The sequence below is a fragment of the Gigantopelta aegis genome, chromosome 15, assembly GCF_016097555.1.
Source record: "Gigantopelta aegis isolate Gae_Host chromosome 15, Gae_host_genome, whole genome shotgun sequence".
NCBI lineage: Eukaryota > Metazoa > Mollusca > Gastropoda > Neomphalida > Peltospiridae > Gigantopelta > Gigantopelta aegis.
Window position 1 is genome coordinate 10119548 of NC_054713.1, and position 25000 is coordinate 10144547.

The window sequence follows — 25000 nt, forward strand, 5'->3', positions numbered from 1 at the left end:
CTTGTATTGAGTAATGTGGGACTGAATGTCGGTAATGTGAGACTGAATGTGGGACTGAATGTCGGTAATGTGAGACTGAATGTGGGACTGAATGTCGGTAATGTGAGACTGAATGTCAATGTGAGACTAAATGTCGGTAATGTAAGACTGAATGTGGGACTGAATGTCGGTAATGTGGTACTGAATGTCGATAATGTGGTACTGAATGCCGGTTATATGGGACTGAATGTCGGTAAAGTGGGACTGAATGTCGGCAACTGAATGTCAGTAATGTGGGACAATGTTAGTAAGATGAGACTGAATGTTAGTAAGATGAGACTGAATGTCAGTAAGGAGGTAGCGAATGTCGGTAATGTGGGACTGAATGTATATAATGTGGGACTGAATGTCGATACTGTGGGACTGAATGTCGATAATGTGGGACTGAATGTCGGTAATGTGGGAATGAATGTCAGTAATGTTGGACTGAATGTCGGTAATAGGGGACTGAATGTCAGTAATGTTGGACTGAATGTCGGTAATGGGGGACTGAATGTCAGTAATGTGGGAATGAATGTCGGTAAGGCTATATGTCAAAATTACGAAATGTTTCAGATCCAATATCCTATGTTTAATAAATCATTGCGCTCTAGTGGTGTCGTTAAACAAAACAAACTAAAACAGTGGGTCTAGACTGTTCAGCGAACTTTATGGGGGGGAGGGGGGGGGAGGGGGGGGGGAAGAGAAAGGGTGGAGCTGTGCTCTCCGGGAAAATATGTTGAAAAAAAATGAAACAATTTGCTTGAACACTGAGGGGTGGAGGTGGGAGTGGGGTGTTTCGGGATCCGTGCATACGCGCCTGTGTTTGGAACCCGCTCATATTATCTATAAACTGTTTATAATTGTGTTATTAATTGTATTGTTTGTAACGTGCGATGAACCAGGTGGAAGACAGACGTTGAATCAAGGTGTTTATCTATCAATGACAGCTATCACACCAACGAACCACCTGTTACCCTCGTTAACGGCAGGTAGCTGCTACGCTTATGGCTAGAGGTTCCGCTGAGCTAATTAAATTTTCATTGTCGATAATATTAACATCTGGCTCGAGTGTTCTCTAGTCCTGTTATTTTTATACGTGAGAATAGCAGGGCTCACACTGGAAATAATTTTAGTTTAGACAACTGACAGGTCAAATATGTGGGTTTTTTCCTTGAAAAATATTCAAAAGTGGCTAATTTTAAAGCCAATTTATTACCCAAAAACTAAATGTTATAGTTACTTTGTATAAAAATTAGTAATTAGCTAAGTTGAAAATCTGCGTGACCCAATTATCCGTTACACAAAAATAAATCCAGATAACCCATTTCCGTTTTGCATAACCCATTATATCCAAGTAAATGGTGCTCCAAATTTTGCGCAAACAAAATGTAGGTTGCGCAAAATTAGATTTGTTATAGTCTGTTCCAATAAAGAGCATAAATCACATATTTACTGACATCTGTCTTTGAATTTCAAGAGTAAACACCACCTTGTACATCAATGAGCCCAAACAAGTAAACGCTAAATTAGGTAGAGTATCATAAAACAGATATTTACAAAATCGATGAAAATCATTTTTTATTCTATTTCCGATACTACTTTAGTAGGTTTTGTTCATTAAAAGCGCGCAAGTATTCTTCATATGGTTAAAATACATTGGTTCACATCGAAGTGTTACCCACACCTAGAAGGAAGGAAATGTTTTATTTAACGACGCACTCAACACATTTTATTTACGGTTATATGACGTCGGACATATGGTTAAGGACCATACACATATATAGAGAGGAAACCCGCTGTCGCCACTTCATGGGCTACTCTTTTCGATTAGCAGCAAGGGATTTTTTATATGCACCATCCCACAGACAGGATAACACATACCACGGCCTTTGATGTAGAAGTCGTGGTGCACTGGCTGGGGCGAGAAATAGCCCAATGGGCCCACTGACGGGGATCGATCCCAAACCGACCGCACATCAAGCGAGCGCTGTACCACTGGGCTACGTCCTGTCCCCTCGCCTAGAACGTCAAGTGGGGCATAACACCTCGACGTCATAGGATTGGCGCCCTACAACCTTACCGGAACGTTAGTCAAATGAGTGAACTTTAAATCAATTAAATCGTGTTTACGCCCATCGTGAAATAATTTACATTGTCACTCTTTAAAGCTCGTGTCAATTGAAGCTCGCTAAAGTTCGTGACAATTGAAGCTCGCTAAAGCTCGTGATAATTGAAACTCGGGATATGAAAAGAAATTGAAGCTCGTTTACCGGCCTCGGTGGCGTCGTGGTAGGCCATCAGTCTACTGGGATTTTTAATCCAGATACCGACTCCAAACCATGAGTGAGTGCTCCGCAAGGCTCAATGGGTAGGTGTGAACCACTTGCACCGACCAGTGATCCATAACTGGTTCAACAAAGGCCATGGTTTGTGCTATCCTGCCTGTGGGAAGCGCAAATAAAAGATCCCTTGCTGCTAATCGGAAGAGTAGCCCATGTAGTGGCGACAGCGGGTTTCCTCTCAAAATGTGTGTGACGCCATATAACCGTAAATACAATGTGTTGAGTGCGTCGTTAAATAAAACATTTCTTTCTTTCTTTGACGCTCGTTTAATATGATGTGATTCTGAGAAATGTAATGTTCTTCTCAGTTTCAGCATACACAATACTACAGCTAAATAGTTTCTTTTGACGATCAGTGTAGTTTATGTATGCAAGGAATATGATATATCGTTGGGCATTAATGTTATCAAATATAAATATGCAAAGTGTTTTATGTGTCTAGGATCGATCCACATCGGTGGGCATGTTGAGATATTTCTCACTGCAACATGAATAGTATATTAAAGGCCGTGGTACGTGCTATCCTATCTGTGGGATGGTGTATAAAAAAGGTCCCTTGTTACTATTGAATGCAATTGCACGAGTCTCCCCTGGGTTGTCATGCCACGACCAGAAGCGGTTAGGCCCTTTCTAAGGGTCCTATGGGTAACCTAGGGAGACACCACAGCATCATAGAGGTCTAATTAACGAGCTACTCTCGATTCACTAATGTCAAAACCTACACTAGCTCTGCCATTTTCTTTTTGACCGACCGTTCAAAATTGCGCCAAATTTTCTCAATCAAAATTGCGCACCCTTTCTCTTTGGCATGTTAACTGCTCCATTCAAAATTCCATAGCACCACCACCACCACCACACCCCTCCACCTGTTACTGACTTAGTCGGACTGCTGGTGCTCCCTTGCACCTGCCAGTGCAGGCGGTCCCTCCTCTCTCCCCCCCCCCCCCCCCACACACACACACCTTTCCTGTCATGGACGGAGGAACCGGCCAAGGCCGACTCTTGTGCCCACGACAGGCGTGCGCTACAACAGCTTGTTCTGAATGTGCACGTAAAATCCTTTGACCTGACCTGACCTGACCTATTGAAAAATCTGTAGCGGGTTTCCTTTGTAAGACCATATGTTCCAGCCAGTGCACCACGACTGGTATATCAAAGACCGTGGTGTATTCCATAATGGTATCCCGTCTGTGCAATGGTGCACATAAAGGTTTCTACTAATGACAAAACTTTAGGTTTCCTCTCTAATACTATTATGTCAAAATTACCAAATGTTTGACATCCAATAGCCGATGATTAAACAAATCAATGTGCTCTAGTAGTGTCGTTAAACAAAACAAACTTTAACTGTAACATTTATTTAAGATTCGGACACAGACACCACCGTCCAAGGGTCCAACACTGGAATAGCAAGCTGACGTATCTAAGTTTGAAGGTTTTTGAAAGTTTTTTTGTTTGTTTCTTATTCACCCTACTAATCACGGTTTGAGTATTTATATATTGATTGAAACGATGAACGCTTCAGTTACTTAATGTTATTTTTGTCGTTTGTGGGATTTTATTTGGTCGTACACACCCTTTACACAAGTTTATCTGTTCATAGGTTCTGAGAGGAGGTGATCGTAAAATCGATTTCTTTGTTAAAGACCCCACGTACAAAATCATTGCTTCTGAACAATGGAAATCAGACGGAGCGCTGGAAAAAGACATTGAAATTGAAGGTACGTTTGTTGTGATGTGATTTTATTAAACATTTAACCCTAATCATATTGTGGTTTTGTTGAATGAAAACACACACACACACGCACACACACGCACACACACAATAATTGGGCACAGGTTATACAACTTACGAGGCCCTCTCCTAATTACAAACATTAAATTGTACAATAATGGCGACAGCAATTTTCAATAAATTTAATAAATCAATCATTTATGAAAAACGATTGAATACACTAAAAGGACAGAAAAGGAAAAGAAATAGAAGCACTCGATGATTTAACAGTATTCATTATCAACATTTTTATTGGTTTGTTGTGGTAAATACACTTAACTGTGTTTGAGCATCGCTTAATAGCTATCATCGGTTTAAAATTAAACCGTTATAGTAATTTATTGTGAAACTAAGACCTCAACTCGGCATTGGTAGATGTCAAGTATATCAGCTTAATTTTAATGTGTGACATATACATCTAATGTCGACTACAATATGGCTAATGAATATTACAGTCAGCAGTGTAGAATGCATATATGTTTTAAGAACGTTACTAAGATACAGTTTTTATATACAGTGTTTTAATTATTACTTTCTTTGGCAAATAACCAAAGGATAACATAATGTGTTAACATAATGGGGTGAACATGAAGTCTTATACGTCCCCATTTTATATGTATTTAGCTTACAAGTTTTCTTCTGGAGGCGTGTGATTTCCCAACATCATTTTAGGTTAGACGGGTGGTTTGGAGCACACCTTATCGGCGCTTTACGCGATCGCAGGTGGGTGCGTGCGACTGCCCGCCTTAAACACATGGACTGTGGTGCTGTCGTTAGTTTGTTTGATGTTAGTGCTGTTTTTAGTGAACTTTTTACTTGCAGAGCAATTAAATTACTCTTTCCACCGACTAAGCACATTCCCCCGCACACACGCACGGGCATGCACAGACCCGCACAGAATCGGAACATGAACGATTTTGTGTTCAGTTTCTTGTCCACCATCACCAAACTAGAAGATGGTGTTTGTTATTTTATTGTTTTTGTGTGGAAGGGGATTTTTATTTATTTTTATTTATTTTTGGTGGGGGGTGGGGGGGGTGGGGGGGGGGTGGGGGGGTAACGTTTTAAAAAATATGTTTTAGTTTTTTTAAGGTTGCATGTTTACAATAATGCACCAGTGCAGATTAAATTTAGTGGGGGTTTGTTTGGGTGAAAACTAATTTTTTCTGTCCTAAAACCTGAATGTCTGTGCGGAATTGGTTGAAACCTAGCCATAACCTCATATATTACTAATGCCGTCTTCAGGATTCCATTTGGTGGTATCAACCATTAACAAAAGTTTTATCTTTTTACATGTTCTAAAAGGAGGTGCATACTTTCATTTACAAACGTGACCCATCTCGACACTTGTCTTCTTACCCTCAACGGCTACTGCAGTACCCACTAACGCACCTGTGTATCACCATGATATCCTTTAATATAACCCGCGTCCAAGACCTTACTTTAACCACCTGTGTATCACCATGATATCCTTTAATAGAACCGCGTCCAAGACCTTACTTTAACCCACCTGTGTATCATCATGATATCCTTTAATAGAACCCGCGTCCAAGACCTTACTTTAACCCACCTGTGTATCATCATGATATCCTTTAGTATAACCCGCGTCCAAGACCTTACTTTAACCCACCTGTGTATCACCATGATATCCTTTAGTATAACCCGCGTCCAAGACCTTACTTTAACCCACCTGTGTATCATCATGACATCCTTTAACAGAACCCGCGTCCAAGACCTTACTTTAACCCACCTGTGTATCATCATGACATCCTTTACTAGAACTCGCGTCCAAGACCTTACTTTAACCCACCTGTGTATCATCATGACATCCTTTAACAGAACCCGCGTCCAAGACCTTACTTTAACCCACCTGTGTATCGTCATGATATCCTTTAAAAGAACTCGCGTCCAAGACCTTACTTTAACCCACCTGTGTATCGTCATGACATCCTTTAATAGAACCCGCGTCCAAGACCTTACTTTAACCCACCTGTGTATCACCATGATATCCTTTAATAGAACCCGCGTCCAAGACCTTACTTTAACCCACCTGTGTATCACCATGATATCCTTTAGTATAACCCGCGTCCAAGACCTTACTTTAACCCACCTGTGTATCATCATGACATCCTTTAATAGAACTCGCGTCCAAGACCTTACTTTAACCCACCTGTGTATCACCATGATATCCTTTAATAGAACCCGCGTCCAAGACCTTACTTTAACCCACCTGTGTATCACCATGACATCCTTTAATAGAACTCGCGTCCAAGACCTTACTTTAACCCACCTGTGTATCATCATGACATCCTTTAACAGAACCCGCGTCCAAGACCTTACTTTAACCCACCTGTGTATCATCATGACATCCTTTAACAGAACCCGCGTCCAAGACCTTACTTTAACCCACCTGTGTATCATCATGACATCCTTTAACAGAACCCGCGTCCAAGACCTTACTTTAACCCACCTGTGTATCATCATGACATCCTTTAACAGAACCCGCGTCCAAGACCTTACTTTAACCCACCTGTGTATCACCATGACATCCTTTAATAGAACTCGCGTCCAAGACCTTACTTTAACCCACCTGTGTATCACCATGACATCCTTTAATAGAACTCGCGTCCAAGACCTTACTTTAACCCACCTGTGTATCATCATGACATCCTTTAATAGAACCCGCGTCCAAGACCTTACTTTAACCCACCTGTGTATCATCATGACATCCTTTAATAGAACCCGCGTCCAAGACCTTACTTTAACCCACCTGTGTATCATCATGACATCCTTTAATAGAACTCGCGTCCAAGACCTTACTTTAACCCACCTGTGTATCACCATGACATCCTTTAACAGAACTCGCGTCCAAGACCTTACTTTAACCCACCTGTGTATCATCATGACATCCTTTAACAGAACCCGCGTCCAAGACCTTACTTTAACCCACCTGTGTATCATCATGACATCCTTTAACAGAACCCGCGTCCAAGACCTTACTTTAACCCACCTGTGTATCATCATGACATCCTTTAACAGAACCCGCGTCCAAGACCTTACTTTAACCCACCTGTGTATCATCATGATATTCTTTAATAGAACTCGCGTCCAAGACCTTACTTTAACCCACCTGTGTATCACCATGATATCCTTTAATATAACCCGCGTCCAAGACCTTACTTTAACCCACCCTTGATATAACATTCCCCTAGTTTATAAATAGTTAATACAATAAACCACTAAACCACTATTAACAGGCACGTAGGAACATCATCTGGGGTCACATTCTGTCTGTCTGTCTGTCAAGTTTAAATTTCATGGCGATATACCCATTTTTTGCAGAGTTGTGAACATTTGTTTTTGGGATATTTTTTGGCAATGCTTCAAGATATTAAGCTGACATTTTGTGTATAGCTTTATCATGTACAATGTCAGACCAATTTTCGTGGTGACTTACCCATTTTGCACAAAGTTATGGCCCATGCACTTAGGAGATATGAAAATGTTTTGGATCCATTGGAGGAATGTATTGATTTAGCAGTACTCGTAGAATGCTTACGTATGTATAGTAGGACCCACAATCGCGCCTCAAGTGGGGTGGGGTGGTTTGGGTGACACAGCCTCCCCTACCCCGGTTCCTACGGGCTAGGTTAGTAAGATTAACGCCTGGTTAATGTGGGTTGCTTGTAGCGTTCAGGGCCCTATGCATTTTGTCTTCGTAACATCTATAACCGGTTTGATTCCACACCTACGGGCTAGCTTAGTAAGATTAACGCTTGGCTAAAGTGGGCTGTTTGTTGCTTTTAGGGCCGTATGCATTTTGCCTTCGTAACACCTAGGGGCGGGATGTAGCCCCGTGGTAAAGCGCTCGCTCTATGCGCGGTCGGTCTGGGATCGATCCCCGTCGGTGGGCCCATTGGGCTATTTCTCGTTCCAGCTAGTGCACCACGACTGGTATATCAAAACCCGTAGTATGTACTACCCTGTCTGTGGGATGGTGCATATAAAAGGACCCTTGCTGCTAATCGAAAAGAGTAGCCCATGAATTGGCGACAGCGGGTTTCCTCTCTATATCTTTGTTTTTTCTTTCGTAACACCTGTAACCGGTTTGATTCCACACCTACGGGCTAGCTTGTCGAGATTAACGCTTGGCTAACGTGGGTTGTTTGTTGCTTTCAGGAACCTATTCACTTTGTCTTCGTAACATCTATAACCGGTTTGGTTCCACGCTGGTATTCGTGTACATATACACATTCAGAGAAACCGACTGGGAAGCATTTACTCAACAACTAGATCTGTTTGAGAACATTACTGCAAACGTTGGCGTAAGTGTCCACTGACATCAACACCAGGGGCGGATCCACAGGGGAAGGGAACCCGTCCTCCTAAAAACAGTTTGCTTATGATTTGCTTTTTTTTGGTCAATATGCTGTTCTGTTTAGGAGTTGGTCCATGTGCCCTTCGTTTTCGTTAGTTCCCATCCCCTCGAATTATCACATGGATTCGCCCCTGAAAACGGTGTGTGTGTGTGTAAAAATCACCATTGCACGAGCACTGTCCGAACTGAAAGCACCAAGCACCAAGCACCACGGCATGGCTTCTTTATCTCTATCTTTAAAAATATACTCCTCACAAAAAGTTAAGCAATAACCAATGAAGGAAGGAAGGAAATGTTTTATTTAACGACGCACTCATCACATTTTATTGATGGTTATATGGCGTCGGACATATTGTTAAGAACCACACAGATATTGAGAGTAAAAACCCGCTGTCGCCACTTCATGGGCTACTCTTTTCGATTAGCTGCAAGGGCTTTTTTGTACAACAACCAGTTAAGTATGAAAATTAATAATACTGTGCATTGGTGCATTATTAATGAACAGTCTTTTCGTGATTCCCAAGAGTACAGTTGTGCGTGCTCCTTGCATGTGAGGTCCTATATTTTTGAAGCTATCGTATCTCTAAGGCATCGTAAAACCTGGTATTGTTTCAGTGTTTACCTCTGCTCCGTTTTGTTATCACTATTTCATATTCAATCGTAGGCTACATTGCAGTTTGTTGTTATTGTTCTTCCTCAAATCACAGCTTCGTAACAAACGTAATTGTTCTTAGTATTACTTCAAACCTATATGATATCGTATTAATATTATTTAACCCTATATCATATCTTTATAGCGGGATTTAGCTCAGTCGGTTGAGTGTTCGTCTGAGATATAAATTGCGTCGCAGGATCGAACCACCTCGATGGATCCATTCAATTGATTGGGTGGTTTTTTCTGGTTTCAACCAGTGCACCACAACTGGTAAAAGGTATGTGCGTTCCTGTCTGTGGGAAAATGCATATAAACGATCCTTTGCTGCATTAGGAAAAATGTAGCGGGTTTCTTCTGATGACTACGAGTCAAAATTACCACCTCAGTGGCGTCGTGGTGGTTAGGCCATCGGTCTACAGGCTGTTAGGTACTGGGTTCGCATCCCAGTCGAGGCATGTGATTTTTAATCCAGATACCGACTCCAAACCCTGAGTGAGTGCTCCGCAAGGCTCAATGGGTAGGTGTAAACCACTTGCACCGACCAGTGATCCATAACTGGTTCAACAAAGGCCATGGTTTGTGCTATCCTGCCTGTGGGAAGCGCAAATAAAAGATCCCTTGCTGCCAATCGGAAGAGTAGCCCATGTAGTGGCGACAGCGGGTTTCCTCTCAAAATCTGTGTGGTCCTTAACCATATGTCTGACGCCATATAACCGTAAATAAAATGTGTTGAGTGTGTCGTTAAATAAAACACTTCTTTCTTTAATCGGAAAGAGTAGGCCCATGAAGTGATGACAGCGGGTTTCCTCTCAAAATCTGACGCCATATAACCGTAAATAAAATGTGTTGAGTGCGTCGTTAAATAAAACATTTCTTTCTTTGTTTGCCATAGATTCATACACTGTTTTCAGGATCTAACCATGTTTGGGTTTGTGTGTTTGTGCGTGCGTGCGTGCGTGCACGTGCGTGTGTGTGTGTGTGTGTGTCGTTTTGAAGATTGTTTTTAATGTTTATATGATTCATTGTATCTTGCACAATTATAACTCTTTCACTGAAGTCTACACTGTTTTTAGTATTTGATATTGATGTTAATCATCACGTAATTTAGTTTGATATCCAGTTGTACGAACTGATCTCTTTTGACATTTGAAGAATGCTATCCAGTTATATGCATGAATTGTATTTGATATATGAAGTATGCTATCCAGTTCTACTCATGAGTCTTGTTTGACATACGGAGAATGCTATCCAGTTAATGCATGAATCTGGTGTACCAATTTATCTTTTCGATTTGGCAACATGATTGGGGCTGTGCAGTTACGAACAAGCTTTATTCATGCTATCAAGCCAGTCTTGGGAGAGTGGCAGTCCTCCGGTAGGCAGTGCAGGAAGGATGAAATAGTATTGTGTCGTGTTCGTATCGGTCGTACTTATTTGATCCATTCATTTATTTTGAAGAAAGATCCTCCACCTCAGTGTGAGCTCTGCTCTGTCAATGTGCTCTGACGGGTACGCCATTTTCGTGGTGTGTTCTCATCTCAAAGAACCTCGAAAATATATATTTGGACAAAGAAATGTGATGGAATCCTTTCCATTCCATCCAGAACTTTTATTACTATTTCTTCGAGATACTGACTTTTATTCTAAATTTTAATATTACCTATCTGTGATATTTGTATTTTTGCATAGTCCTTTTCACTGTTTTTATTTTATTTAACTGCTGAATTTTGATATTGATGTTGATCATCACTTTAGTTTTTGCCTTTACTATTGTTTGACACCCAATAGCCGATTTGTCGTGCTGGGGTATCATTAAACATTCATTCATTCATTCATTCATTCATTCATTCATCCATTCATTTGTTTTTTCTATCTGTTGTTTCACACGAACAAAAGTGCAGATGTAGTGTTACAACTGAACGTTATTCCTTTTGAAATTTGTTTGAAATATGCTCGGTCTAGGATCGATCCCCGTCGGTGGGCCCATTGGACTATTTCTCTTCTCAACCAAATCTCTACGATTGGTATATCAAAAGCCGTGATATGAGCTACAGTATTCGTGGGATAGTGCATATAAAAAAAAATCCTTCCTACTAATGCACAAAGTAGCTGGTTTCCTCTCTAAGACTGTGTCAAAATTACAAAAGCCTGTAATTAATAAATCAATTTGCTCTCTTGGTGTCGTTAAACAAAAACAATTTTTTTTTTTTTTTTTTAATGGAATTGCCAATGCTGATTCAGAATTGATATCATTATAATTTTTTATAGTCAATGCGCTTCACGATAAACCAAATGGCCACGTCGAGAACCAATGAAATAGTTCGCGAACGTTAGCGAAACGTCCGCTTGCTAAACTTGGGGTTTTAAAAAAAAAAAAAAAAATTAATACGATCGTATACATGGGGCTTTTTAAAAAATGTTTGTTATTGCGTATCTTGACTTGTTTTACAGGCATTTACGAAATGTGTATAGATAACCTGCGCGGACAATTCGGGTCCAAGCTGGTACTGCTTGAGATTCTCTCATTCCACGACCAGGATTGGGAGAACTATATGGAACACATGGAAGACTACGATGACTTACGATCTGAACTAGCTGTGAGTCGATGCATCGAGGGCTACACCACCACGTGACATGTCTTCTACGTCACATATTATCTCATTACGTCACATGTTGTATCTCACCTACGTCACAACTAACTTTCATCTGGTGGCACATTTTGGGGTTCTAACCTTTCTGTTAAATTGCTTCGGTTTTATAATGGTGATTTTTAGTTTCCGTAGTATGGAGCTTAATGGAAATCCTAATATAACTGTTCTTTTCCAGACGGCTTCATTTGTCTGATGGTGATTTTTGGTTTTCCATATTATGGAGCTTAACGGATATTCTAGTCCAATTGTTGCTTTATTGATCACTGACATTTAAAACCAAAGTCTAGCCATAATGCCTCACGGACTTACTTTTTTTTTCTTCTGTTATTGAATGCTATTTTAACATTATTCGGCAGGGTGTGGAGAAGTGTTTAGCTTTTGTATTCTCACATTTTGGGCAAAAATTTGGTTTTCTCTCATCACTAATTCTGGAACTAACATTCTTTTATATCGGATTTTGATCATTTTGGATTTATTTCTAATATCTTATTTCTTTTCTGTTATTGAATGCTATTGTAACATTATTCGGCGGGTTGTGGAGAAGTGTTTAGCTTTTGTATTCTCACATCTTTTGTAAACATTTGGTTTTCTCTCATCACCAGTTCTGGATCTAACCTTCTTGTATATTGGATTCTGGATAATTTTGGAGTTATTTCTAATATCTTCATCTGTGTTGGACTCTGTTTGAGTTGAAATTGTCCTTTTACATTTTCTGCTTTGATTACTGTAATTCTTTAATATTCCATTTACTTATTTATTTCTACATGCATTGCTTTTTGTTGACTTACCTAGTTTCATTTCGAGTTTACCGTGTCTTGGTCGTTTTATTACATTCCGGGATGAGCTCTGTCCTGATGTTGTTGTTTTCTGGATGTTAATGCTTTGGCTATTCTAACTTGATCGTTCTATTCTAAATGTTCTATTTTGATTTGTTAAGTTTTCATTGTTTTGATTGTTCTCTTGATTTCTATATTTCTTATGTTCAGTTGCCTCAGTTACAGTATCATGTGTTTTGAGTTCCCTGGTTTATTTTATGGCTATTCTAACTTGATTGTTCTATTCAAACGTTGCTATTTTGATTTGTTAACTTGTCATTGTTTTGATTGTTCTCTTGATTTCTATATTTCATATGTTCAGTTGTCTCCATTGCAGTACCTGTGTGTCTTGAGATTCCTGGTTTATTGTATGGCTGGTCTGACTTTATTGGTCTGTTTTAAACTTTCTATTTTGATTTGTTATTTTTTCATTGTTTTGATCTTCTCCTGATTTCTATATTCCTTGTGTCTCAATTACAGTATCTGTGTGTTTTGAGTTTCCTGATTTATATTGTGGCTATTCTAACTTCATTGTTCTATTCTAACCTTTCTATTTTGATTTGTTAAATTTTCATTGGTTTGATGTTCTCTTGGTTTCTATACTCCTTATGTTTAGTTGCCACAATTGCAATACCTTTGTGTCTTCAGTGTCCTGGTTTGTTTTTCTCAGTTCTGATTTGAGTTTGTTCTCATCAACATCGATTTGATTTTCTTTATATATTTTCTGTTTTGATTTCTGGGTTTTCGTTTACAGTTTTGTCGGTTTTGAATTCTGAATTCAGATGTTTCTGTTTGTTTTACTGGTTTGTTCAGTTTCGTTTATTCAATGTATTTGATGCTTTTACGCCCCTGTGTGTGTGTGTGTGTGTGTGTGTGTGTGTGTGTGTGTGTGTGTGTGTGTGTGTATACGTGTATACTAATTGTGTATATGACTGTGTGCATTTCTGTGTTGGTATCTGTGCATCTATGTGTGACGTTTATCTTTGAATCGTCCTAAGTAATAATTGATGTGTGGTAGACAGCCTGATAATACCTATATGTGTGTTATGTCATTTACATCGTCGAACATTCGATTTGTCCCAGGCTAACCACTCCCTAGACACCTTGCATACAGGATGATGTATATGTGGATACCAACGCGTCTGTCTTGGGTCATTATTAACATACACACAACCCCAAGCTAACACTCATCCTGTCTATGATATAAGTATGTGTATATAATGTGTGTGTGTGTGTGTGTGTGTGTGTGTGTGTGTGTGTGTGTGTGTGTGTGTGTGTGTGTGTGTGTGTGTGTGTGTGTGTGTGTGTGTATCAACTCTTTGAACCACCAGAGGTATTGTATAAAATTTAGGTAATATGCTCATTGTTTAACTAAGAATTTACTGCATGAACTAATAACATATTGGCATGCCAACTAACTTTTCACTTAACCATATCTCTTTAATATGCATCTGTTTGATTTTTGTTTTTCTTGACATGTTCTTTCATTACTGCATGAATAGTTTTCCTCTGATTCTTGATAGTCTTCATTATACTGGCAATCTAAAACAGGCTTAGACAAAACAAAAAGAAAAGAAACAAACGTTCAGACATTCAGACTCGAATACCGTAAATCACTGAATATAGGCCGAGTCGCAAAATAAGAGGCCCGGTTGCAAAGTAAAGAGGTCGGGTCGCTAAATAAGAGGCCTGTCTTGAATAGACCCCTGCCTCACATAAAGGCAACCAGCCTTAATGAGCACGTTATACTCGTCAGTCTTGTTACATGGGGAGAACAACAGGAAAAGAAGAGGATTTGTCATTTTTCAATGAGTTAAGAGGTTTCCACAGGTACAAAACGGTTTGGAAGCCTACATAGAAGATGGCATTGCACCAATCCCATTTTGGGGGCGCATGTTGCCCAGTTGTAAAGCGCTCGACTGAAGTGCGGTCGGTAGGGGATATATCCCAAGACAGCGAGCCCATTGAGCTATTTCGCATTCCAGTCAGTGCACCAAGGCTGGTATATTAAAGGCCGTGGTATGTGCTATCATGTATGTGGAATGGTGCATATAAAATATCCTTGCTACTAACGGACACGTGTAGCTGGTTTCCTCTTTAAGACTATATGTCAGAGTTGCCAAATGTTTGATAATAAATAAATGTGCTCTAGTGGTGTCGTTAAAGAAAACAAACAAGGCTAAGTTGAGAAACGTTTGATTTGAACAAATATAAGCCTATCTTGAACAGTAGCAAAGTCTAAGAAAATCGCAAAAAAAAAGAAAAAAAGAAAAGAAGCGTAGGCCTACATTCAAGGTTTTACGGTATTCTGAAATCTAAATCAGAATTTAAATCAACAACTACATTCATCAATGTTTTCATATAATCACATTCACTCTTTATGTCTCCAGCTGTTAAAGTGGGGCGGGATTTAGCTCAGTCGGTTGACCGCTCGCCTGAGGTGCTTGCGTCGCAGGATCGAACCACCTCCGTGAATCCCGTTCAACTGATTGGACTTTTTTCTCATTCCAACCAGTCTAGTGCATCAATACTGGTCAAAAGCCGTGGTATATGCTTTCCTGACTGTGGGGAAAGTGCATATAAAAGGTCCCTTTCTGCATTAGGAAAATGTAGCGAGTCAGAATTACCAAATGTTTGACATCCAATAGCCGATGATTAATTAATCAGTGTCCTCTAGTGGTGTCGTTAAACAGAACAAACTCCCATTTGTTAACGTGTGCTTGTTACACTAAGTTAAAACGATAATGAATCAAACAAAATGGCTAACAAATTTCCAGATAGACCTCGAGAAAAGAAACAAAGAAACTAAAGTAGTTGCGTAAAACGTAATTTTAAATGATCATATAAATAATGTGCAGTAATAAAATAATGACTGATCCAAAGATATTTGTATTGCTTAAAGTAATAAACCGCACATTCATTGTAATATTTTTCAATGTGACGAATATATATGTATGAATAACAAACAATTGGATATTTACGTTATATGATACTAGAATTATAATTTCGGTACGCTTTTATATGGCCACCCAACATGTAAATATATACGCGTATAGTCCGTTTGCGTCAACAGGAAACTGATAAATTTATATATAACTTTATATTGAATAAATCTAAAATTTATTTACAAACATATTGTTAAATTTTAAACTCATACCAATTTAGATAACATTTTAAAAAGAAAACAGTCAGTATAAATAAGAAGGTTTCTTTAGATACACCTATGCGCGTGCTGTAACCTCACCGTGGTGCAGGGGTGTAACATTCTCTTTGAGAATGGCCAATACAGCACAAATTGAAATTTTGAGTAAAAGTCAACTTATCTATCTGTGATATTTGTATTTTTTCACAGTTCTTTACACTGTTTTTATTTAAATCTTGAATTTTTATATTGATGTTGATCATCACCTTATTTGTTTGCATTACCATAGTTTGACACCCAATAGCCGATGTATTTTTCGTGCTGGGGTGTCGTTAAACATTCATTCATTCATTCATTCTTTAGATACAGGTATGACGGTATTCCGAGTACTCTGCCGTTCTAGAGGTAGACGGACATTTTGACGGTTATGATCGATCTCTGCCGTCAGAGTTCACTCTATAGCGAACACACGGATTGGCTGACTACCACACGGTAGACACAGATTTCCGCTCTAATACAACAACAAGCCTTAATTTGACACTAAATACTTTTCATTGATCCTTTGCGAGTTCGCCGATAACACATATTTTGCATAGTAACCTGTAATACACACACTACAGGAAGAAACCCGACAGCACCCCTTTCAATAATGTTCCGGTTAAATACGTATCTGCTGACGGGTTTCTTAATGCAGTGTGTGTATTAGTGGCCGATGAGAGAAACAGTTGTTTACGACGAACTCGAAAATGATCAGTGTAAAGGTATTTAGTTCTAGTGGTCTCGTTAAACAAACTTTAGTGTTTGCGGGAGGTCAAACTTAATAACACTATATACTTAAATATATAGATTTCGAAGACCATATCGAATTAGGGCAAATATTATGACACTGAGAAACACAGTGGACATACAGGCACTGATACTCTAAACAAGAATCTGTATTTAGTATGTAATTTAATGCTAGGCTAAAACCACCAATTGTCACGACGGAGTTGGCCAGATCGCCGATCTATCGATTTTTACAACTGTCCAGTTGCTAGTCTGAGCGCTCTTTCAACTCGAATCTCGTCTTATACAACGCCTACGATCAATTAGTTGTTAATCTGAGCTCACACATCGTAATAAGTGGGGAGCGGGGGACATTACAACGCAACTGTCGAGATGTCCAACTCCGTCGTGACAGTTGATAGCCTGAGCCTAGCATTAGTCGTAACACAATTGTATTGGTCTGAAATATCTTTAAATTTAGGCGAAATTTAGGACAGTCTCTTTAAAACAATAAACATTTAATTTCGTTTTTTTATTGACATGCATGTTCTAATTGCAGACGTCGCTTGGGGAGGTGGACCAGTCTATTTCTCAAATGAAGCGTTTCCAGTCGCACACACGCATGAACATAGTGCGCGACTGGTACGTCATTCAGAGCAACAACAAATACATCAGCTACTACTCGCTAGTGCAGTGTTTCGTCATAGTTATCTGCTCTTTGTCGCAAGTCTACATGCTGCGGCGCTTCTTCAGGACGGTACCGGTTACGCCAAACTCAAAGCCACGTGCTTAATAAATTATAATAAATTATTGTTTCTTAATGCTGCCTCAGTTCTGTGTTTGTGTGTCTTGCATGAGAGAAAATGGTGATGGTGGTGATTGTTGTTATTATTATTGATGATGAAGATGATGATGATGATGACGATAATGATGGTGGTAGCGATCATGATGATAATGGTGGTGGTGGTGATGGGCAATTAAGGTGTTGACCTGAGGCATCTTAATTCTATGGGGGAGGGACGAAGTCTAGTGATAAAGCGCTCGCATGTTGCTCTGTCGGGCTAGGGTGTTTCCCCGTTGGTGGACCCATGACATGATTGGTCGTTCCAGCCAGTGCACCACACCTGATATATCAAAGGTCTTGTCTGCGGCATGGCGCATATAAAAGATTGCTTGCTACTCATGGAAAAATGTGGCGGGTTTCTTATTTAAATATCACCAAATGTTTAACACCCAGTAGCCGATGGTGAATAATCATAATCATAAGCGTAGTCAATGTGATCCAGTGTTGTCGTTAAACAAAATAAAATTTAACATTAATTCTTATGGGCAGGTAAACACTTGTGTGCAATCAACAATAATTGCAGCTGTCATGTGGTTAACCTAAAACATCTTTTGCATACTAGTGCATTGTCGTACAGATACATATCAAGGTAGCTCTATTATATGTGGTATGTGATGTCCGGTCTAACGCAAAGTCCCTTGCTCTCTCTCTCTCTCTCTCTCTCTCTCTCTCTCTCTCTCTCTCTCTCTCTCTCTCTCTCTCTCTCTCTCTCTCTCTCTCTCTCTCTCATATAGACGTAATCACACAACCACATTCCTACACATGCACACATTCTGTATGGTAATGAGAATATGACAATAACGGAGCCGTCGTACTGTTGTTATGCGCTTGTGTATAGGCACGCACTCCGTTCTATTCCTGTAGAGTTATGGTATAAATGGTTGAGACCAGGAAACCCCATTCACAGTATGGATCCGCAGTGAGTTTGGATCATACGACCAGAGCACCTCAGTCGAGCGCTCTACCTACTGAGCTAGAAAAAAAACAAAACAAAAAATATCCACGAAATAGGGCATCCACACTATATGAAGGTACATTGTTATGCATTATCAAAAAATAATATTGTCCCAGATATTTGTTGACAGCTGAGTTCGTCTTATAATATATAGACGTGAGTGTCTTACTAATAATATGTTAAACCCCACATATAACAGTTAATTAATTATAATAATAAACTGATTTCATTTGATACTTATTTTATTAAAGAAACGTTAATTTAATGTGAGACTATATATATATAATATAACTATGTTTTCGTTGAAACGGAACCGACGAATTGCCATGTAACTATAAAACTTATATTAAAAAAAATATTAATGAGTTTTAAACCCATACCAATTCAAATAACATATTACTAAACATTTCTATGTAAATAAAATCAAAAAGTCCTTAACAAATTAAGCCAGTGCACCACGACTGGTATATCAAAGGCCGTGGTATGTACTACCCTGTGTGGGATGGTGCATATAAAAGATCCCTTGCTGCTAATGGGAAAGAGTAGCCCATGAAGTGGCGACAGCGGGTTTCCTCTCTTGATATCTGTGTGGCCATATAACCGTAAATAAAATGTGTTGAGTGCGTCGTTAAATAAAACGTCTTTCTTTTGTTTTCCCTTAACAAATTAATTTTATTTTTAATACAGGGGTGAAGACAAAATCCTAGAACAGCCAATGTATGTGACCTTAGCTTAGCTTAGTAACTGGTTTAACGTGTCCATATACCACTAGGGTTTCGAACACGCCTATCCCGAGTCCGGCCTCCGATAGGATCGGGGGTCTGACTCGGGACAGGGATAACCTAACAAATAGGGTCAATTTTGAAATTTATATCCAAAAATTAAATAGTGGGCCTTTAAAATTTTGATGCGCATCTCTAATTAATAATAATAATAAAAAAAAAAAATTCTACTCCTGAAATTTGGTCGCTAGATTAGATCGGGCGGTCAAAAAGAAATTAGATAGATACTTAGGGCCTCGAACACGCTAATCCTGAGTGACCTCCCGACAAGATCGGTGGCCTGACTCGGGAGGGGGGGGGGGGGGGGGGGGGGGGGGGGGGTAGTGTTGAAAATGGGTAGAATTTTGAAAATAGCAATTAGTAAAAAAAAAAAAGTCAGTAGAATAATGAAAAAAGAAGAAAAAAGTTACGAGCCAAAAATAAAAAGTATTGACTGCTCGGCCGAATATTTATATAATTTGGAGCATTTTAGACGGACAGTCCAAAAATAAATAGAGAAAGAAGAGAGGATCGGACTATTTAATAATATTTAAAAAAAAAAGAAGTAATTTCGACATAAAATTTTGAAAGGAAGTCTAACAGTTTAAAGTCCGATCTATGTGTATTGAAAAAGGTTGACGCCTACGGCGAGCTGATGAGGGGTCCGGTGGTCAAGTTCGGACTTCGTGCTTCCTGTCCATAATAGCTGCACCGGAGAAGCCGTGGAAGTCGACGCAGGGGGCGGTGGCAGCGACTGAGCCATGGCGGTGTTCAGTAGGCTTGCCGTAGCGTCCAAGGTGGTCTCCGCTGGTGGCATCGTCCTCCTCTTCGGCGAAGTTGTAGTGGGGGGCGGCGACGCAGACGGGACCGCCGCTGGCAGTTGAGCCGCCCGCTTTGGTCCCTCCTGAGCCGCCCCTGGTGCACGTTCCTTCTTCCTTCCTCCTTCTTTCAAGAGTCCGCGTCACTGTAAACCAAAGTCACGGTCGCCCGTGACCCGGTGTACGCGACGCGGAACTCCACAAGCATTCCGAAGATTTCCATTAGTCCCCCCAGGTGTGTGTGTGTGTGTGGAATTTGTTTTAATTGTTATTTGAGTTGGTATGGGTTTAAAACAATGATAAGTTTTATATGAATGTTAACGTTCATTATAGAGTTATACTATGTCAATTCATTGGTTCCCTTCTGCCCCTGCGCGTGCTATAACCTCACCGTGGTGCAGGGGTGTAACATTCTCTTTGAGAATGGCCAATACAGCACAAAATTGAAGTTTTGAGTAAAATTCAGTATCCGTAACATTCTGTGATATTTGTGTTTTTGCACAGTTCTTTATACTGTTCTTTACACTGTTTTTGTTTAAACCTTGAATTTTTATATTGATGCTGATCATCACTGTATTTATTTGCATTACCATAGTTTGACACCCAATAGCCGATGTATTGTTCGTGCTGGGGTGTCGTTAAACATTCATTCATTCATTCATGGTTCCCTTCTGAAGCAAACAGACTGCAGCTTTTTATGTGTGAGTATATACAGTTGCTGTTTTGATAGGATTATTTTGGGCCACTTCGGTCTTAATACATAGAGGCTATTTCATGGGGGTGGGTGTGGGGGGGGGGGGGTCGAATACGAGTTTTATGTCAGCGAGTGACGTATGAAAATTATATTTTTATATTTTTCTAATTTTTGACATATTTCGCCTTTTGGTAATATCTTTCGCTTACCCTATCAAAAACACGTAACGCCGTGATATATGTCTTGCTATGGAATTTTTCCAGAAACGTTACTTGAACATAGACTTTTAAAAATAAATTTGAATAAAAATTATCTTTATTAACATTTATTTAATAATACTACTGTGCAAATATACCTGACAAAACGACCCTCCAAAACCTCCCACAAAAACAAAACGAATCGAACGCGGTCAAATTCGTACACTTACACTCAATGACAGTACATTGTGTCGTCATTATTTAGCTTCTTATTCAATTCGTTTTGGATATTTGATCGTAATTGCACTTCGTATCCCATTTTAATAGGCACAGTTGTTTAAATTACTTTATTTTTATTTTTCAAATACGATCACATGCATTGGTAATCATCAAACTTATTTCTCGCTCCAGCCAGTGCACCACGACTGGTGTATCAAAGGCCGTGGTATGTGCTGTCCTGTCTATGGGATTGTGCATATAAAAGATCCCTTGCTGCTAATCAAAAAGAGTAGCCCATGAAGTGGCGACAGCGGGTTTCCTCTCTCAATAACTGTCTGGTCCGACGCCATATAACCGTAAATAAAATGTGTTGAGTGGTGCGTCGTTAAATAAAACATTTCCTTTCCTGTCATCAAACTTAAATACGAAGAAACGAAACAAAGGGAGATAATATCTTTTTACCGGATATCACTGTTATGGTTTCCGTAGATCTATATATTTCATTGGTATGTATACAATAAAGTCTGACATTTCTTCTATCCTAGCTGCTAAGTAGAAATAGTTAACATTGTCGACAATAGGAACTGATTTTCCCCATTGGAACCTTCAGGATTGCGACTAGGTTCGAGCAGTCTTCGTGCACTATGGGCGTAAACTAACATGAGTGACCTCCCTTAAAGTCTTGGCACTTCAAAATATAGCTTTGTGAATTCGGTTATTCTCAACCACAGAAGCCATAGGGATGGGGCCCAAAAAGGGAAAGATAAGATAATTTTAACGAATCTCTTCTTGCAGAAATGCTATAACCGAATAGTCTTCGTATATGCAAAGGTCAATAGATGGTTTATTTAATTTGTGAACATCATTAATATCGGATCCCACACTTAACAAAGAAAGAAAGTTTGTTTTATTTAACGACACCACTGGAGCACATTGATTAATTAATCATCGGCTATTGGATGTCAAACGTTTGGTAATTGTGACTTGTAGTCATCAGAGGAAACCCGCTACATTTTTTCCTAATGCAGCAAGGGATCTTTTATATGCACTTTTCTTTAACTGGAAAGCACATACCACGACCTTTGTCTAGTTGTAGTAAGTTGGTTGGAATAAGAAAAAAAATCAGCTGAATGGATCCACCGAGGTTGTTCGATCCTGCGACACAAGCACATCAGGCGAGCACTCAACCGACAGAGCCAAATCTCGCCCCCCCCCCCCCCCCCCCCCCCCCCCACACACACACACACTTATCAATGTCACAAGAAACTACTGCCAGACTTATCCCACAGTTAAAGATGATGGGAAATGCCAGGTGTGTGTCACGGATAGACTCAATAGATTAGCATCTGTAGCAGTTGGAGAGACAAGGACTTGGAGGTGGAGGTGAACAGGGAAAGAAGTTGAAAGATAGGAGTTGCTAGAAAAAAAGAGAGAACTGTTTCAAGCTTTCCTGAAGAAACAACTTTGTGAATTTCGTATTTCTGAGTCTCCAGATCTCTTCTTGCAGAGGCTGGACGTAGCCCAGTGGTAAAGCGCCTGCTCGATGCGCGGTCAGTCTAGGATCGACCCCCGTCGGTGGGCCCATTGGGGTTATTTTTCGTTCCAGCCAGTGATTCACAACTGGTGTAACAAAGGCCGTGGTATGTGCTATTCTGTCTGTGGGATGGTGCATATAAAAGATCGAAAACGAGTAGCCCATGAAGTGGCGACAGCGGGTTTCCACTTTCAATATATTATGTGTGGTCCTTAACCATATGTCTGACGCCATATACCCGCAAATTAAAATGTATTGAGTGCGTCGTTAAATAAAACATTTCTTTCTTTCTCTTGCAGAAATGCTATAACGTGGATAGTTTTCATGCATGTTTTGTTGTTGTAGAGTTTAGGAGATCCTTTGTCTAATGTGTCATTAGTGAATAATGTCGAATCCCCCGTTTGTCCAGTGATGAGGTAAAGTTTACCATAGTTATGTACATTGGGTGGGGAGTGGAGGTTGGGGGAGGGGGTCCTTTACGCATGGCGAAACAAAATCTTAAATGTGGCCATTTTGACACCACCAGGACATTAGAGTCTGAACGTGGGTTCAGCAATTTTTACAGACGACCAGATAAACCCATGGGTCTCTCGTTTATCTCTATGTGTGTACGTATATCTAAACTCTCGCAACTTTGTGATATCGCAGTGCAGTGCAAAACGACTTGCAAAGAGGATGCTTTGTTGTCTAGCAGAGCCTAAGAGACCTTTGTGAATTAGGTCCCTGAACGTGTGTGTAAAGCTTTACCATATCCCGTTATGTTCAGATCATGTTTGACTTTCATGGTACTTTACCCATGTTTCAGTTATGGCCCTTGAACTTAGGAGATACGGAAGTATGTTTTCCGGATTTTTTATTTGCAACGCCTCAACATATTGAGGTGAAATTCTGTATATAGGTTTATCATGTACCGTTACATACCAAGTTTAACCTTCATGTCGAGTTACATTGTTTTCACAAAGTTATGTGTTATTATAGCGGAATTTTTATAATGTTTGGTAGTAGTAGTAGTAGTGGTAGATATAAGTAGTAGTACTACAAGTAGTAGTAGTAGTGGTAGATATAAGTAGTAGTACTACAAGTAGTAGTAGTAGTGGTAGATATAAGTAGTAGTACTACAAGTAGTAGTAGTATTGGTAGATATAAGTAGTAGTACTACAAGTAGTAGTAGTAGTAGTGGTAGATATAAGTAGTAGTACTACAAGTAGTAGTAGTAGTAGTGGTAGATATAAGTAGTAGTACTACTAGTAGTAGTAGTAGTGGTAGATATAAGTAGTAGTACTACAAGTAGTAGTAGTAGTGGTAGATATAAGTAGTAGTACTACAAGTAGTAGTAGTAGTGGTAGATATAAGTAGTAGTACTACTAGTAGTAGTAGTAGTGGTAGATATAAGTAGTAGTACTACAAGTAGTAGTAGTAGTGGTAGATATACGTAGTAGTACTACAAGTAGTAGTAGTGGTAGATATAAGTAGTAGTACTACAAGTAGTAGTAGTAGTAGTGGTAGATATACGTAGTAGTACTACAAGTAGTAGTAGTAGTAGTGGTAGATATAAGTAGTAGTACTACAAGTAGTAGTAGTAGTAGTGGTAGATATACGTAGTAGTACTACAAGTAGTAGTAGTAGTGGTAGATATAAGTAGTAGTACTACAAGCAGTAGTAGTAGTAGTGGTATGTATACGTAGTAGTACTACAAATAGTAGTAGTGGTGGTAGCTATAAGTAGTAGTACTACAAGTAGTAGTAGTAATGGTAGATATAAGTAGTAGTACTACAAGTAGTAGTACTAGTGGTAGGAGTTGTGGTAGTAGTAGTTGTAGTAGTAGTAGTAGTAGTAGTTATGGTAGTAGAAGTAGTGGTAGAAGTAGTAGTAGAAGTAGTAGTATTAATAGTAGTAGTAGTAGTGGTATAAGTAGTAGTAGTAATAGTAGTAGTGGTAGTAGTAGTAGTAGTAGTAGTAGTAGTAGTAGTAGTAGTAGTGGTCGTAGTGGTAATGGTAGTAGTGGTGTGGTGGTAGTTGTAGTAGTTGTACTGGTTGTGGTAGTAGTAGTAGCAGTAGTAGTAGTAATAAGTTATAGTAGTAGTTATTGTTGTTGTCGTCGTCGTTGCTGTTGTTTTGTTGTTGTTGTTGTATAAGATTACAAAAAGGTGTTTTACCTTCGAAAATCAAAGCTTGATAACGTAGAAAGTTATTAAATATCTTGGTATTATATTTCACAAATCGAATAGATTTACTAAGGCAAGAAACATGTTATATACACCAGCACAAAAGGCTATGTTTTTTATTCTACAAGGCAGGCAGATGTCATAATATTTCTATCCAGTGCCAACTAAAATTATTTGACTCCATGGTTTTACCAGTCCTATTATATTGCAGTGAAATATGGGGTTATAAAAAGTTGTCATTAACTGAAAACGTATGTAACCAGTTTATAG

At 39.4% G+C, this 25000-nt stretch overlaps 2 protein-coding genes across 2 annotated transcripts in view; both read left to right on the forward strand.

Annotated features, from left to right (window-relative positions):
- LOC121389952 (aromatic-L-amino-acid decarboxylase-like) overlaps positions 1 to 25000 on the forward strand; it is a 136870-nt gene that overhangs the window by 10232 nt on the left and 101638 nt on the right. Inside the window, exon 2 of the mRNA XM_041521621.1 lies at positions 3967 to 4084. Within this exon, the coding sequence (XP_041377555.1) occupies positions 3967 to 4084 (118 nt within the window). The remainder of the gene's footprint in view (positions 1 to 3966; positions 4085 to 25000) is intronic.
- On the forward strand, positions 8325 to 17364 carry LOC121389953 (transmembrane emp24 domain-containing protein 6-like). The gene is made up of 3 exons (XM_041521623.1): positions 8325 to 8462; positions 11622 to 11767; positions 17103 to 17364. Exons 2-3 carry the CDS (start codon positions 11633 to 11635, stop codon positions 17334 to 17336), a joined length of 369 nt encoding a protein of 122 aa, XP_041377557.1. The 5' UTR covers positions 8325 to 8462; positions 11622 to 11632; the 3' UTR covers positions 17337 to 17364.

Excerpts from the sequence above, each read along its gene's own strand:
- LOC121389953 (XM_041521623.1), top strand. The coding sequence starts at position 11,633 with ATGTGTATAGATAACCTGCGCGGACAATTCGGGTCCAAGCTGGTACTG. Across the intron at positions 11,768-17,102 it reads ACTTACGATCTGAACTAGCT|ACGTCGCTTGGGGAGGTGGA; the intron begins GTGAGTCGATGC and ends TTCTAATTGCAG.